Source organism: Myripristis murdjan, chromosome 21, assembly GCF_902150065.1.
Source record: "Myripristis murdjan chromosome 21, fMyrMur1.1, whole genome shotgun sequence".
NCBI classification, from domain to species: Eukaryota; Metazoa; Chordata; class Actinopteri; order Holocentriformes; family Holocentridae; genus Myripristis; species Myripristis murdjan.
In genome coordinates this window covers 20,318,792-20,335,573 of record NC_044000.1, presented here as the reverse complement: position 1 = coordinate 20,335,573, position 16,782 = coordinate 20,318,792, and the positions used below count along the sequence as shown (strand labels likewise).

Sequence of the window (16,782 nt, the reverse complement as noted above, 5' to 3'; positions counted from 1 at the left end):
CAGGAACTATATTGCTTTGCTGCAGAATACAAATTAAAGCTGCACTAGGCAAGATTTTATGTTAATATACAGTATAACTATCCTAACAGCCTAAACCACAAACTGCAGCAGAGAGGGGCATGTACACCCCTCTAACTGAGACCTGTAGATTGACCTTATTTGCGCAAATGCAATCAAGTATGGCCCTGTGGTCATCCACAGGAATGGATATCACATTTCCTGTGAATATAACTTAAAGGCTTAAAGATACCTGACTAATAAGAAAACTGGCCTGTCTGCAGTAAACCGTAGAGCATGTAGATTACCATGACTGCCAGGCCTGCTGTTACCAACACTCTGTTGCCTGTCCTGTTAAACAACCAGCATTGGATGACAGCAGCAAAGACTAGCTTGCTGGGCTTGGAGTCATACTGATAAACACACATGCAAAAGCCAAGGATCTGGAGCTGCCAGTGTCTGCTGCAGCAGGCGACTCAGGCTGCCTATGCAAATTTCTGCCAGGAACTTGAAGTGGGGATACAGCACGCTGCGTTTACAGATTCTGCTTGACCAGTTTTATGTTTTGCATGCGTTAGTAACGGCACTGATTCCAGGACAAAATACAAACTTAAGAAAGTGTGTTTCACCTGGAGAAAGATTTATGACAGTGCTACCCTTTGCAAACAAGCAAAACACAAAAGTGTCTCCTTCACAGCAGAGAGTGAACACTCCACCCAGATAAAGCTGTTTGGTAAACATGAGCAGGCTGTGTGCAGTTTACGGATGTAATTTCTGGGTACTGAATTTCACATTTTTCAAACCGTTCTCTCTTGCTCTCATTTGGAGTTGACAACATGCAAAGTGGTTCAGTGTAGCTTTGATCAACAGTATTATTTATTCAAAATCTGTATTCTCTCTATTTTAATGCAACTAGGTACTGCAGCCACTTAAACTGGAGCAATAAGATACGCAACTAAATGCTTAAGAGATATTTCAGAACATTGTTAGACATGATGCAAGGTGGCCTCTCATTGCATACTGCTTAATTGGCTCTCACAGTATATTTCAGATCAATTTTGCATAGTGTGCACACCACAGTGGAACAACACTGATGGAAAGCATAATCAGTTGTGTGTGGATGTGTGATCACTAGTTTCTGACCGTGTGGCAGGGCACAGCGAGTGGTTTGTGGCTGGGAGCTGTGGCTGCGGTGTGTTTGGTCTGTCTGGTCAGATGTTCCACCCAGTCCTGCAGATCTTGCTGGTTGTTGCAAACCACCTGGAGGCGCTCAAACATTGTGCCTGCCAAGACAAATGCAATGTTCAATGCTTTACACTGAAAAAAAAAATGAACGTGCCTTACAACATGAAGACAGAACTCAGTAGAAAACCGTGCACACGGCTCTGGACCCGTACCATTAAGTTCAAAGGCATTTTTATGGGCTTCACAATCTTCCAATTTGGTCACAGTCATGCTGGCCAAGGGCAGTTTCCCCTGAAGAGCAAAATCATCACATCAGTATCAAGACAATAAAAAAGACCTTGTATCAGTATATGCCCAGGACTGAGAGGTTAAATATAAGAGAAGACATCTTTTAATCTGACCTGAAATATGAAGCCACTCATCCTGGGGCTAGCAGACAACATGAGGAGGACGTGGGGAAAGAGCATGAGGTAACGCTCCGACTTCTCCTGAAGATTAGAAGGGAGATGGAGAGAGAGAAAGAGACGGGGAGAGTAAGGGTGATTGCATGAAAATAAGAAAGTGTCAGAGAATGAGACCCTTTACTGTAGTTTGCATATCAACCTTCAATTCAAATAACTTTTAAGATGACATTTCAGCAGCACACGAAGCAACTGAAAAAGCTGAAAAAAAAAAAAAACGCCTTTATTATGAGCAGATGCAAATAATAATAAGATTTTGGGGAAAAGTCACAATTAAATTTTTTTTTAACAAAGACGATGGACAGTCATAATGGAGAGTCGTTCAAAATGTGCTGTCATAATGGAAAGCACTTTCTGTCACAGTGGAGGTTTCAGTCCGCTGCATATGCCACAATCAAAAGATGTGTTTGAAGAAAGGGGCTGTTGAGTCACAATAGAGAACTCTGACTGGGGGTTACGTCATAATCATGGAATTGCTTTTGTACTACTTACTATGAAAAACACTGTCTGTGGGGAGATGTGGCCAGGCCAGAGGTGTCTGGCAAAAACTACTTTAAGTACTACCACTGCTACTACTACTACTAAACAACTTCTCTTTATGCTGTTCATTACTTGGTTGATGTAATTCAGTGGTTTTCTACCAGCGGACCAAAGCATTTCATGCTCTGAGGCAGTCCTGAATGTACCTTTTTTTAATATTTTTTGTTCAAATGTTAAGAAATTCAGAGACATTATAACTTAAGAGTTACAGATTTACATTATTCAAATATAAACTGTGTTGAGTTATACTGTTCTTCCCTCAAATGAGTTTGAGTTTGGTCCTTGGCCAATATTTGGCGCATCAATAAAGTAATTACTGACTTAATACATAGCAGTAAGTAGTTATATTAGCAGCAGTAATATTATTTCAACATTGCATTAGCAGATACACTTTGTATAGCGCATTGGTTTATCCTTGCTATACTGTTTTAAGAACATGAGTTTAAATCTTTTTGCATTTGAATGTTTTAACTGACTAATTTCTAATTGAGTATCATCGTTTTATTTCTCGTCCACTACTTGCATTCAAAAAAATCAGTTGATAAAAGGAACAAGGCAGTTTCTTCACTGTTATTTCAGCAGACATGATCCAGCTGAGAGTAAAGTGAAGTGCAGGTGGAGGAGGAGGTGAATGCTGCTCGTACCTCTGACCCGGGACTGTGCACCATGGCCTGGCTCATGTAGAGTACAGAGCCCAGGGTCCTGATGTCGTCGCCCTCCCACAGCCGGATGGACTCGGTGAGAATCTGCAGCTCCAGCTCCTTGCGTTTCCGCACCTCCTGACACTGCGCCTGGCACACATTGCAAAACAGACAACCGCTTAAGGACCTGCTATTGCTGTAATTTGTACAAGTCAGGTCACAAGTATTAGCTAGAGAGGAAGTGTGGCCAGTGTGTTCAGCTTACAGACAGGTTTTTGAAAGACGCCATGCACTTCTGAATGTCTGGCCTGTCAGGATGACTCTCCTGAAAGGGAACAAAGTGTCAGTAATTAGGCATATGACCCAACACACCATGTTTTGACTGATGTGCACAAATACAGACACACAACCCACCTCCATGTGCCTCTCCAGCTCTTTCAGTAGGGTGGGGTATTTGTCAAGCCTCATGAAGGGTTTGCTTAGGCCCGTGGTCAGAGTGAGGATCCCGGGATTGACTGCACCCCTCCCCTCCATGAACTCCCCCAATGCCTCGCTACAAGAGAGAGAGCACGAGCGAGAGAGCGAAAGAGACTTGATTAATTCACTTTGGTTATCACCCTTCATCTCTGATGCCCTTCAGCAGGCTCAGATGTAATTTCAGGTATGCATGTACAAAACTGCAGACACAAAAGGGAAGAGTGCTGTGGGAAAATCTGGTGTCATGGTGATATCATAACAGTGGGTTCTCTCTGCAATTCCCAATGTCATAACGAGTTCTGTCATCACAAAGCGTACTGTTGAGTCATGATGGAGAGTTATGCTGGGGGTGAAATCATAATCAAGAGGAAGAGTCTAGTCAGTGTTCTGTGTACATTAGTAGAGTATCAATTACAGCAAATGCCCTCTTTCTTCTGTTGCAGACTGTAAGCACTTATCTTCAAGATCGTATCATCCTCTGCCCATTATCTCTCCCTGTCTGGAAGCTAAAAGTTATTTAAAGTCAATGTTTTTTTTCAATTGCTTTGAAGGTTTTGTTTGGTGAAATACAAGGACCTAAAACTAAGAAATCAAAATTCTGCACCACAGAAGCTGTGTTTTTACTTATGATCCTGTCAGATGGAGAAAGCCAGGTGAAATCATTCATGTTAAACCTGCCCATTTCCACCACAGGGCTTTTTCCCCACAGGAGAGGAGGTATTGATTTAGAGAGGCAGGCATTTTGATGAATTTGGGTGCTAGTTTTCATTAAAACAGTACTTTCGAGGCCATTCATTATTTTATTCATTTTCAAGTTCTAAGGCCTTAGTTTATTGATCCTAAATTTTAAAACCAAATTTTCAAAGCCCCGACTTTCTCTTATCTTGTAAAAAAAAAAAAAATGTTTCATCCTCTCTCCTAAAAGTGTGTCAAGACTATTCTGTTGTCTGTAGGGATAAAAAAAAAACATCACCTTAAATGCATATTGTTGGTGGTAATGATGCACAGTTTGTTTTCATGCAGACTGTCTGCAACAGCTGCCACTATCAGCAATGAGTAAGCAGATACAACTCTCAAAACACTTACCATAAACTCCCACAACCAATGTTTTTTTTTTTTTTCTCTCTTATCATCCAGTTAATAACTGCTACCACCTAACCTACTGGTACTGTCTCCATTTTCATTCTAGTTGCTGTGAAATGTTGCCTGCATGGTATAAAACGGCTTCCTGGATCATGCAAAAACACAGAGAAGGAAGAGCGGCTGCTTTTCATCGGCCATGTTGTCTTTACTTTAAGGAAAAAAAGGGGATGATACAGTGTGACAAAGTACTAATGAGTATGAGAGTGAAATCTATGAGAATGTAGATGGTGGGTCTGAGCTTACCTGTGCTGGGTGAGCACATTAACCGCAGAGGGGTGGTTGGAGCAGTAACCCACATAGAGAGCCTTCATCTGTGGCATGAGGTTGAGGAAGAAGCCGCCTACCCTTTGCTGGCTTTCTGGAAGTCTATAAAGAAAAAAATGAGAGTGGTTAGTTAATACAAAGTCTCACACAACGGCGAAGAAATATAATTAAACTAAAATTAAAGGTCAATAAATGGCGGTCAATGACGACAGGTGCTCTCATCCTTCAATGTAAAAACTCAGTGTAACATATTCGTTGACCTAAATGTATGTTGTCACTGCTGCATGTTTGAATTTGCATGTGTGCCTATACTGTTGATGACTGTCACTCACATTTCGACCTCATCATCCCTTAAAAATGATGTTTCTGACATTTATGTCTAGACAAATACGCACACACAGCATCCCCCAATCACATTGCTGTTCCCCTTTTCATGTTGCCATGATATTGCGAAAGTTGTTTTTTTTTCCTTTTTTCCTTTTTCCCCCCATATTAGAAACCACTCAAAACCATAAATGCTAATTCGACAAAAAAACAGAGGATGGTTTGGTCTGCGGTATTCAGCATTTATGTCTCAGTCGTATGTCGAACTGCAGATTCTGCAAAATTGAGAACACTGGGCTGTGACTACAAATCTCATCACACAGCCCTGCAGTACCGCAGCCACACACTAGATGTCCCTGTGCTTATTATGGGCCGGTGAGGATGCTGCAGAGGTGGGCCTGAGCATTGGGAGGGACTCACTTGGTGCACTCCTCCAGCGATTGGACGAGCATCTGCTGGAAGGTGCTGATCTCCTCCAGGTTCCCCAGAATCAGAGACACGTCTGAACTGCTCAGTCTGCCGGAGAAAGAGGGAGGAGTGAGGACAACCCGAGAAACAGTTTCAGTGACATGTTGACTCCTTTCATGGCTTTCAGGGTTATGTCATACAGCACTGACACAAAAATGATCAAGTTATGGCTTTACGAGCTTCAGATCTAAGTGAGATCAGATGTTAAGTGAGACCTACTTGTCTGTGCTCTGAAGAGATCGCAGGTAGTTGGTCAGGAGGCTCTGAAGGTCCTTGGAGTACTCTGTCTCTGTTTCTAGAATATTCTGCAACACCTACAATCAGATTAAAAAAAAAAAAAAAAAAAAAAAAAAAAAAAACAGAAAACATACAACTTCAGTTTTCCATTTTGTGTGGATTAGTAGAAGCCTTGGTCAATCATCTTCATTTTAGGGAACTATTTTAAGATTTGTTTTGTTACAGCAAGCGTGTACAATAAACTAAAAGTTGCTGTGAAAATGGATTAAACAGGAACTGTGAGTGATGAAAATCTATTAGCTTCTACATGCTTAGAGGAATTGCTTCAATCAACTCAGAGTCGCATTAAGAGCCTGTATAAAAAGCGCTCCACTTCCAAAAGCCACCACACTGTATTGGCAACATTTTTCAAGTCCTAATTAATTATTTATACAAGCTCTGAAAGTGTGCAGCAGCTACATGTGTTTTTTTTTTTAATGTGTACTGCAAACACATTATAAACATGAGTCAATATTGGAGTATTAGAAAGAATATTTGAGTAAAGCCAATATTCAGAGGACTGCAGAAGCTCCACAAAGCGCATTTCTGCAAGTCAAACTCCTCAATACACTTTGTAAATAAACCCAATCTGGGCAGTGTATGGCAGGCAGTAGAGCTTATATGGTATCCCTGGACTGGGGTGTAATACAAATGTATGTGAAGATTTATCTCTGTGGGACACCAGCAAATACTGAAAATACTGACCATCACCGTAGAGACTAGATATGTCAGAGACACATTTATCTGAGGTACACAAAGGTTTCTGGGGGCAGATAGCAATATTTTTGGATAAAAGCAGCTGACAGCTGACAAGTCACGACCAGTCAGTGTATCCCCCCAGATTGTTATTCTTTGCAGGGTAGAAAATCCTCAAATAGCATTTAGACCATGGCACACTAAAAATCTTCCGATACCCAAGAGCTCAACAACATTAATGCATCCATCCATATTTGTGGCATCAGACTCAATTAAAAAATGTAAATGACAAAATGTATTAGAATCAATTCACGTTAAGGGTTTGCCACTGATAATGAATGATATCCACTGTACCCAAGGCAGATGAAACTGATTGGCCAATTTTTAATTTACATTTTGAATTAAAGGTCTGTATCAGCAAACTGAATATCAGTCCAACCCTTCTTTTAACAGTTTCCTACGGCCAATGATGAGCACCAATTAATCAGATACTGCCAAATTTAATTTTCAAGAAAGAGTAATCCTCCAAGATTTTTTTTAGTGCAATCTGCCAAACACTGCAAGACACACCCTACCCTGTGAGCACGATTCCTCCCACAGTGACAGAGAGAGACCTGCCCAAGCAGCTCTATAAAAACAAACCACACCTGCCTTCAGCTACAAGACCTTAGGAGGTACAGGCAGAAACTATTTCAGAAAAAAAAGGAGAGAAAGTGTGTCAGAGAGTTGTTGGGGGAAAAACATTTTCTCCTCATAATACTGTGCAATTACATGCAGGTAGCTCTCTCTCTGTTGAACAGCCACAGAGACCCAGGAAATGATCTTCCAAATAATGAAGCCCAGTAAGATCGCGTCTCGTTTAGAAATTCTCTCAGAACATAACTAGGAACATTAGAGGGCGGGGAAAGCAGGAGGGAGATGAAAGGAAGCAAAAAAAAAAAAGAGAAGGCAAGCCAGCTAATGTCAGATGAGTGGTGCGCTGTGTTCTTACCAAGTTGTAGTACGTCTTGCTGATGGCGGTGGTGTCGAAGCCTTTCGGTGGGCTCTTCAGGGTTCCAGATTTAGGGGACACTTGCTTGTCTGTGACCAGAGAGAGAAGAAATTATTTAGGGCCACAGCTGATAGAGGGAATTCCAAGCACGTGCTGCTGTTAGTAAAAGAAACAAAATCGTGTACTTTGAGTTGATCTAGTTTTATCTTACGATGCATTAAAAAGAAAATCACAACACCTCACATCACTGAGGCTCAATTAATTTAGACTTCAAAGAGTAAATGTTACATAAAAATAGAAATGGGTTGTATTTTGAACAACAAACTTCATCCTGCCCAAGTAAATGTACTTTTTATACTTGAAATATGCAAATTATCTGTGGAGGCGTGCCAATACCTTACGTAATTTGCATTAAAATCAATAAAAAGGCAAATAATTTATAGTAATGTAAGTATTGTATCGGTCTGACATTAAAATAATTTCTTCATATTAGTCATCCAAATTAATGTTATTTTTTCTTTTTCTTTTTGTTATTTTTACCATAGTCCATAGTGACAGGAATACAAGTTGAACCAAACAGTCAAAACAAACACAGAAATTTTCACTTGAACATCTCAGAACTGATGATGCTTTCAAGACTTGAAGATATCATCAGAAATGTACTTGAAGTTCAAGTACATCTCTGAAGCTCGCACTTTCAAGACAGATGTCGGTAATAAAACTTGTTGCATATGGAGAGGCTGTTGGTTTGCGATAACAAATTAGTCCCAACCAAAAAAAAAAAAAAAAAAAAAAAAAAACACCACACAAAAAATGAGCTTTTAAGTGGCTGTTTTATCTTGGGTATCAGTTAACACAGAGCTACTTTGTGTGAAGTGGAGTCATTGTGTGCATCAGACACATAATTGATGTTTTTAATTAATTCGTTAGCCAACAGCTGTATGAACAGGTTTGCCACTCTCACTGTGACATCATATTCAATCACTTTTCAAATGTCTTTCAAGGCCTTGTCTGGTGAAATTCAAGGAGTCAAATCTGCCTTGGAGTAAGGCATGACAGGCAAAATTATACATGACAAAATTATTTAAAAAAAAAAAAAAAATACTCATCAGCTTGATGAGTCAAGAAATCAAGGTGAAATCATTCATTTTAAAGTGCTGCTACAACAATGCAAATACCCCTCCAAAGGTTTTCCTTAGGGGGAAGTGAAATGAAGATGAAGAGAGGGCCAGAGACATACTGATGAGTTGAGAAAAAAACAAAAAACAAAAAAAAAAACATGTATTGTACTTTCAAGGCCATCTGTGCATTTCTAAGACTTAATTTTATTCTTCTCAAATCCACAAACATTAAAGGATTTTCAAGGCCTGTGTAAGCCCTGCATAAAGACAGCATGTTCAATGCATATTTTGTATCAAACTTACAAAGAGATCTTTATAAGCATGCACAAAAATCTGCGATAATATATTATTTCAATAGTGACATAAATTAACAGTTCTCCACGGTCCCCTTGCACATTACACCACGACAACTCAGTTATAGAAAATTCCCCCATTTTCCCCCTTTTCTGTGCTCATTGCATGGTTACAATATTGCTGACAGCACTTGAAGGCAACAACAGCAATGTGAACAAAATTATACACTCTCTATAGCAAGTCCACTGAATATGGCCAAAGTTCATAAATATACTTTAATAAAATCTCCAGCCAGCTTGATCCAATGTGAACCTACTTTATGTGAAGGAAAACAAGCATATCCTTGTGTTCTGGGGTAAGATGCATTCACTGCCTCTTAACCATTATCTCTGCAGCTGAAAACACTCTGGGCAGGCGCAGGCCCGGGTGTGAGGCATGGTTTGTTTATGTAAAGTTCAATCTCTGTGGCTGGCCTCAAAAAGAGCGTTAAAATCTCTCTGGGACTCTCCATCATTCATGCCAATTTCCCCGAAGGTCTCTTTGGTGGCTTCTCCACTTCGGTGATCACACAAATCAGTTTCTACCCATCTGACCAGACCACCAATCAAAGTCACCCATGTCATTTTAAAAACGGTCTATTAATCACTGTGATTTTTTTTTTCAGGACTTTACTCTGCTGAATTCAATACATAAATAAAGAACTAACCATTCCTTACCTATTGTTTAAATAATAAACATAGATCATCCAATTTGGCCATAACACATGCCCACTCTCTAGTAGGGCTGGACGATGTGGCCAAAAATGTTATCATAATACAATTTATCATATCAGTCGAAATATATAGCCGATATATTTCGATATATTTCTTATTATGTCACAACTTTGTGCTTATGAATGAAATCTAAAGAAACCAGAATGCAGCATACAGTTCCTTGCTTGAGACCGAGCAAGCAACCGGACCATTCTGCATTCCTGTCACATAATTAACAACTTGGGCAGTTGGGTAGTTTGATAGACTGTTGATCGTGATAGTGAAAGTCACTTTTTGCCTCGTCCTCACTCCACAGGAAAGTTGAAACACAGGGTCAGCTACAGGTCAGGACAACCCCCTGGAGCTGGCAGGGATTCAGTGTTTTGCTCGAAGACACTTCAGCCGAGCAGATGCTTGCTGATATAGAGGCTTTAACCGGAGCACTCCCTTTAAAAGGCGATCACACCTCTCACTGTACCACCCATGTCACATCCATCCCCACCCCAAAACCATTTCCCTACGATGAAATTCATAAGAACTGAACTGCTGCCCAGAGACAGTAGTGGGACTCACCGCAGCCTTTGACCTCGCGGACATAGTTGCTAGGAAACCAGCCAGTTTTGCCATTGAGCGTCCCCTCCCACCAACCGCCCTCCTCCTGACGAGTCACATTTATGATTTCACCCTTGGTGAAGGTGAGCTCATCCTCATTTGTCTGCTGGAAATTAAAGCGTGCCTTCACCAGCAGCTGCTGTCCGCTGTTTTCTGACATGTCCTGAAAAAGAAGTTGAAGAGAGGAAGAGGAAGCGAAAGAGACATTGTGAGGCCCAGAGATGACACACAAACAAGAGGAGAAAACAGAAGAGATGTAAAGTCAATAGGATAAAAAGAGTCAATAAGAGTAGAGGGAGATTCAGAGACGCCAGACTAGATGGCACGTTTCTCAGATTGCAGATATGTCATTTTAGAAAGTTATTTTTTAACATAGTCCTCAGTGACTCTAATCCCAACAATAGTGCAGACATTTGTGAATGCTGAATTATGCTGTTGTAAAGCTTAATTCATACCCATGGACACAGACACAACCGGGGCCACGAGCTGCATTCATGCATCTCACACTGCTCTCTCCCCCTTCCTTCTAAGTAAGTCATCCACTTCATTCCCGCCCACATCCCTCTCTGTCTGCTCAGCCAATCATCACAGGAGGCGTGTGTGCGTCATCATGGCCACTGTCCACGCTTCTGGCCAACGTGCTCACAGTCGTGTCTGTGTCCACAGGGAGCATGAAACAAGCTTAACCTGCATGAGTCTTACCAGACTGCGGAACTGGTTTTGCAGCAGCTTGGAGGATCTGCCCAGTGAGGACTGGGAGGACAGCGACTCAAACGACTTGATGCGGTGAGCTGAAGAGTGACGGGCGCACACAGAATCGCTGCCCACGCCGATATCTAGACAGAAAGGATAGAAGATAAAGACGAGACTGAATATAAATACACCAAGGCTGGCACCTGAAATCAATGTCCACGCACACGACTATCCGCCTGCACAAACTCCCACACACATCATGCCACTCACACTCATAGCACATATTTCAACTGACCTGCAGTTACTTTGTTCAGAGCAACCAGACTGCTCAGCACCTTGGAGAAGTTCAGTCCCAGGAGCAGGTCACTGGCCTCAAAGGGCTGAGGGAGAGAGAAACAGAGAGAGAGAGGGGACATCAGTGTGTGTGCCAAAAAGCCATTGGCAAGTGCATTTCCCCTTTTAAAAATCATTACTGATTCCACAGCGTAGCAGGGCTGTGTCATCACTTGGCCACACTGCCCGCGCTGAGCAGCCAATCGATAACTCTCGTTATCTTGACTGAAGCCTCAGGCGAAACACACTGATAGTTCAACAGACACAAAGATTTGTGGATGGTACTGAAACAGCAGCTATAAACAGACTGGCTACATTTACAGCACTCTACCATGGCTTGAAATATGTCTTTACTGAAGGTACTGACTGTAGCGGATGCTGAAGTCCCCTGTCTATTTAATGAGCATCAAGAGCAGTAACTGTGGTAAATGGATGTGGTGTGCCAGCCTGTGCCAGACTTTCAGAGGCCTGCTAATATGAATGGCAGGGATTATAACTCTGTTGATGACTGTGGTTGTCTTCTCTCTCTTCCTGTATGACGGCTACAGTGGCTGGTTATTCTCGGTCCAGTGCTATTGAGCGTGAGCGACTGTGAGATATGAGTCCCTTTCATCTTCCGCTCTGATTACAGATACGCCCTGAGGGAATATGTGTGTGTATGTGTGTGTGTGTGTGTGTGTGTCTGTGTGATGGACTGTTTCCAAAGCAACAGCCTTTTGCTACATCCCTCCAGAACTGCTTAAATCCAGACTATCTTGGGTGAGCATTCATGTGAAAGCATCCTCTTTCTCACCACTCTGCACTGTCACTGGGACTCAGACGATTACTAAGCCCAAGGGTTACGTGCACTCTACTTTCTTCCTTATCCTCCTCTCTCGCAGCTGAACTTCCTCTGCCACCTCAGTAGCCGTCATTCTAACAGGTTCTCTATCAGAAGCACATTATCCATCATCACACCGAAAGATGATGAACGATGTGACATTAAACATGCATGTGAGTGGATAATGAATATGACCAAGATACTAAACGTAGACGTGTCTCGTGAGCCCCGGCAGTGCATTCAGGTAATGATCCCTCAGAGCAGGCTGACACAGCAATAATATAACACCTCTGATGACTCAGCGAGCTACAACAAGATGGCACACTGCTATAACAACACTTGTCATAAAAAAGAAAATCAGTGTTTACATGTACAGAGTAATTCCAGTATCTGTTCATATTCAAGTTAAAGTCATGTGCAATTAGATCAGTATGCATCTTCTTCCCTATGAATAAACAGAACATAACTGAATATTCCCATGGATTTAGAAAATCTACAGCAAAACAAGCAGAGTATGGGATAAGGTGTTTACATGCCTAAATAACCCTGCTAATATTAAGTCTCCCAGCATTCAAATTTGGGTTACATAAGCCTACCACATCTAATGTAAATGAGATTAGTATGGTTAAATGCAATAATTCTTTGAGACAATACTTGAGTATACTGAACAATACTATAATAGTAATAGCTATGTGAACCCACTAGTCAGTGATAATTGGTGTCCATATCACAGAGAACAGAGGTGGGGTTAAATACTGCGGCAGTGGGTGTTTTAATATGCAGCTCCCATTACTTGTTTTCACTTTTGACAGCAAAGGTTTCAGACCCTTTCACAAATCGAGACAGATGGATCGGCGATCATTAGTGGAGGGTAAGATTACTTTTCCAGAGGGAGCAGAGGGGCCATGGGAATTCTCGGGACTACTTCCTGCGGTCAAAGACACTAGGGGTCAATGGTCAGTAAAAACAGCTGCCAAAGTGTCCGGACCTTAGTGAGAAAGTAACCAAATTCAGATCTGAGCATGAATGGTTCATGAAAACTCCACAACCAGACACACAAATGCAGCAAAAATAGCGTGTTGATTTTCAGCCACGCACTTATATGCATTAGAAAGTAGCACATCAGCACTGCAATTGCGCTCTCTTTATCTATCTGTGCGTCTATCTATCTCTTACTCACTGCTCTAATCTGCAGCCTCACAGCTACCTGGGGTCAGAGCCAGCAGTGCTTTGGGCCCTGGAGAAGATCCATCTCTCCCATGCTCCACAGATGGTGAGCGGGAGGACTGCCATGTCCCGAAACTACAGTAATCCTGCACGGTCCGGTTCACTCATAATATTATACATTTGCACACGCTCTCTCACAAGAAAGCACGCATGCACTGTCTAAAAATGTAGCTTAAGCAAAGACGGGAAAATGCTGACAGTAATAAGACTTGCTGTCTAATATATCTCCTCCAGTTATGACACAGGCCATCACCACATAAAGGAGAGATTATGGTGGTAAACATACAAAAGAAGATTGCAAGGAAGGGGGCATAGTGAAAGACAACTTGGGGTCAGCAATCCTAAATACAGATTTGGAGTATTTGGTATGAACAGCCCTGCCAGTTATTGCTCAATATGATTGCAGAAACCCATCCCTCTGATGGGCCAAAACAAATAAAGGCCTATTTCAAATGAAATCGCAAAGTGCAAGTCTTTTGGTGCCCTTATTTTCCAGCTGCATATAACAAATAAAAGGCATGATTCATGCCTGCAATATGACAGCGCACCCTCTCACCCCATCGCCACCTTTTCTTCAGTGGCTAGAGTCTCAGTAGGGAGAGTCAATGCTGAGGAACACTGAGCTGTATTGTCAGATTGGGCTGGTTCAATGACCCCTCTATGCACTGACCAGCACATAGCCTTAAACAGTGCACTGTCCTTAATTTGCTTTAACATACTGGATGAACTCTCACAGCTAACTACAGGGTAGCCACAGACTTCCAAGCCCCGCAAGGCTTCTCCAGACAATCTAGAGGCATGTTTAGACCTCACACCTTACAATGGGGCTGTAATTACAATGGTAGAACTCGTCTTGCTTGCATTGTAGCTGTAGTTTTCTAGTTTTTCATATGCTGTTCTTTGCTGCACCAATGACCTGCTCTAAACAGATTCTCCCAGAGCAAATAGGCCAGTGCAACCTGGACGTGATAATGCAATGCCACGCATGAGCTTGAGGACAAAGCTCTGCATTAATTAGAGAGTCTAACCATAGGCTATGCAAAGGCTAGGTGCTCCCAAACATGCAAATTAGGCCCATTGGGGAATGAGCCACGCTGGGCCACAGCAGTTCAACTGCTCTTAACAATATGAGGTGTAGGCAAAATGTTGTTATGTATGGCCTTTTAATAGCACTGGACAAACCAGGCTCTTTTAGCCGCCCGATGGGTGATTGTTCTCGGCTCGCAATTCACACTCCTCCCACTGTCAGGGCTCCGTCCGTCCACTCCGTGTCCCCATTGTTTATTGTGTCAGTGTCTCTACCCAAACGTGTAAAACAAACCCACCATTTCCAAAACGATTTCTCCCAAATGTGCATGTGTTTGAAAATAAACCCCAACAGCGTCAATCTTTGGCACTCACCTCGACGCGAAACGATGTGCAGCCTTTGAGAAACTCCTTTATGTTGCTCAGGCACTCGCCGTCGTTTTTCGGCTCCTGGTAAATCTGGAAGACGGAAACGCGGGTTAGAAGATTTCGCTTTCAAGTGACGCCGTGCGCCTCTTTTGCCTTTCAGAGTGTGGCTATCTGCTGCTTATTTAGACCTAGAATGCTCTTCTCTGCGACACGCATTCTACACTCCCTGTTTGCGTGGGCTTGCCACACTCGGAGGCTGAACACTAATCCTTCAGCAGGGAAGTGGACAAGGCAGTGGTATTGGATCGAGGGAAATGACGTTGGCAAATAGGGATCCCCACTGAAGAGTTTTCAGCCTATAGGTTAACCAGTTTTCTAGTAGCCTTCCACAATAAAGCGGACAAAATAAAGAAAGCAGTCAAGCTGCAGTGCTAAGGATATAGTTTCAGGCCCCTGTTTCCTTTTTTTTTTTTGGGGTGGTGGTGGTGTGTGTGTGTGTGTGTGTGTGGGGGGGGGGGGGGGGGGGGGGTATTTACTATGTTGTCTTCACTATATGTCTGGGATTAACAGTCTAATTGTGACATGTTCAGCTTGACCTAAACCATTCATTTCATTCAAACAGGTGATCTCAATAACGCATGTTTAAAAATAATATCATTTTTAAAAAATAACATGGCAGTTTGAGTACAGTGTATTGAAAACTGCAGAGTACGTGATCAAGGGATTTTGTCTCTAAAACAGGCAGCTTGTTTCCCAACACAAGTTTAAGTTTGCTACAGCAGCACAATAATTTCGTAAGGGATTTAATGATAATTTGCATCGTAACTCCTAATGCTTACGTCTTCCTGTGACATTCCAGTCCTCTCACACCTTTTGTATCCATACAGTTATCACCTCTATAGTGAATACGCAGCATAATGGAAGCAGGCACGTTTGCATGCTTATTCCTGCAGCAGCAACCAAATTAGTGTATAATGTTACCACTGCGTTGCAATTGCTTGTTTGATGACATGAATGCACTGCATCCAAGGCAAGTTGGCTTGAAACTGCGTAACAGGGCAAGATCAGGTCAAAAGCATTAAATCCTCCCAAAACTGAAATGGTAGCAGATGTTACATAATTTAGATCAGAGATCAGGCGGGTCTGCATTGGCTGGTTTCGTCACATTGTTTTGGATTTCAACCATCAATACAAAGGACCAATTTCCCACTTGTTTCCCCTTATTTAAACATTGCCATAGAGGAGACACCCATAGTTCATCACTTTAGAGGGGCTATACACACTGTGCATCGATCAAAATGAATTGTCTCTCGTATGAAATAGCAAATATAAAACGCCTGCTCTGGTGAAGTCAAAGATCACACAATAAAAGCACAGTCATCTCAAATTGGGGCCGTGCAATTTAATGCATAGCGGGTGGGTCAAGCCTCTGAACATGGACTGTGCAGCAGCTCCAGGAAAAGCACCTCTGTTTTCAAGAAACACTGCCTCATTTAGGGGAGTGTCTAAACCTCCGAGGTCTAAACTGAGCGAGGCTATATGTTGACAGGCACAGACAACAAATACTGCGCTGTTGCTTTAAATGGGGAGAGGGTCCATCAATGTCTGTGCGCCTTTGCAGTCAATGGCGGCCCACTCTTATAGTCTGTGTACAGATAGCCAGACATCCTTGGTTGGTCATACAGTGTGCTGTGTGGAGCAAATACACAGACACACATGCCCTTTTGTCCTAGATTAAGAGGAATTTAGCAGCGCGTGACAGGGGCTTCAAATACCAAAATGCATCCCTATTAGACCTAGGATAAGTCAAAATGTGGCTTAGACCTGAGGTAAAATCACTAAAAACGGAGCCTCCATTATGGGAATCACATAGCCTACTATTAAGTCCCATCAGCTGCTAATAATTTATGATGAATTCATTTTTTTCCCTTTTGGTTTGATGTTGCCTATTTGCAGACAGATCGATAGGCTACGCAAGGGAAACAACAACGGCCTTTCTGTTTCACACGCGTAGTGTACTGACATATGTGCAACCATTTGGTGCTGTTTTCGGAGACAATACCCGGGCTGCC

At 42.2% G+C, this 16,782-nt stretch overlaps 1 protein-coding gene across 3 annotated transcripts in view; it reads right to left on the bottom strand.

Annotated features, from left to right (window-relative positions):
* arhgef7a (Rho guanine nucleotide exchange factor (GEF) 7a) overlaps positions 1-16,782 on the bottom strand; it is a 39,113-nt gene that overhangs the window by 21,784 nt on the left and 547 nt on the right. For all 3 annotated transcript variants that reach the window (XR_003930278.1, XM_030080664.1, XM_030080663.1), the window contains exons 2-15: positions 14,717-14,800; positions 11,231-11,315; positions 10,945-11,078; positions 10,204-10,405; positions 7,464-7,552; positions 5,720-5,814; positions 5,453-5,548; positions 4,688-4,810; positions 3,239-3,377; positions 3,090-3,149; positions 2,828-2,974; positions 1,584-1,670; positions 1,395-1,473; positions 1,141-1,280 (exon numbers count right to left, since the gene is read on the bottom strand). Coding sequence is in view for 2 of the 3 variants with exons in the window: in XM_030080664.1 (XP_029936524.1) it covers positions 1,141-1,280; positions 1,395-1,473; positions 1,584-1,670; positions 2,828-2,974; positions 3,090-3,149; positions 3,239-3,377; positions 4,688-4,810; positions 5,453-5,548; positions 5,720-5,814; positions 7,464-7,552; positions 10,204-10,405; positions 10,945-11,078; positions 11,231-11,315; positions 14,717-14,800 (1,560 nt within the window). In the remaining variant the exon portion in view is untranslated. The remainder of the gene's footprint in view (positions 1-1,140; positions 1,281-1,394; positions 1,474-1,583; positions 1,671-2,827; positions 2,975-3,089; positions 3,150-3,238; positions 3,378-4,687; positions 4,811-5,452; positions 5,549-5,719; positions 5,815-7,463; positions 7,553-10,203; positions 10,406-10,944; positions 11,079-11,230; positions 11,316-14,716; positions 14,801-16,782) is intronic.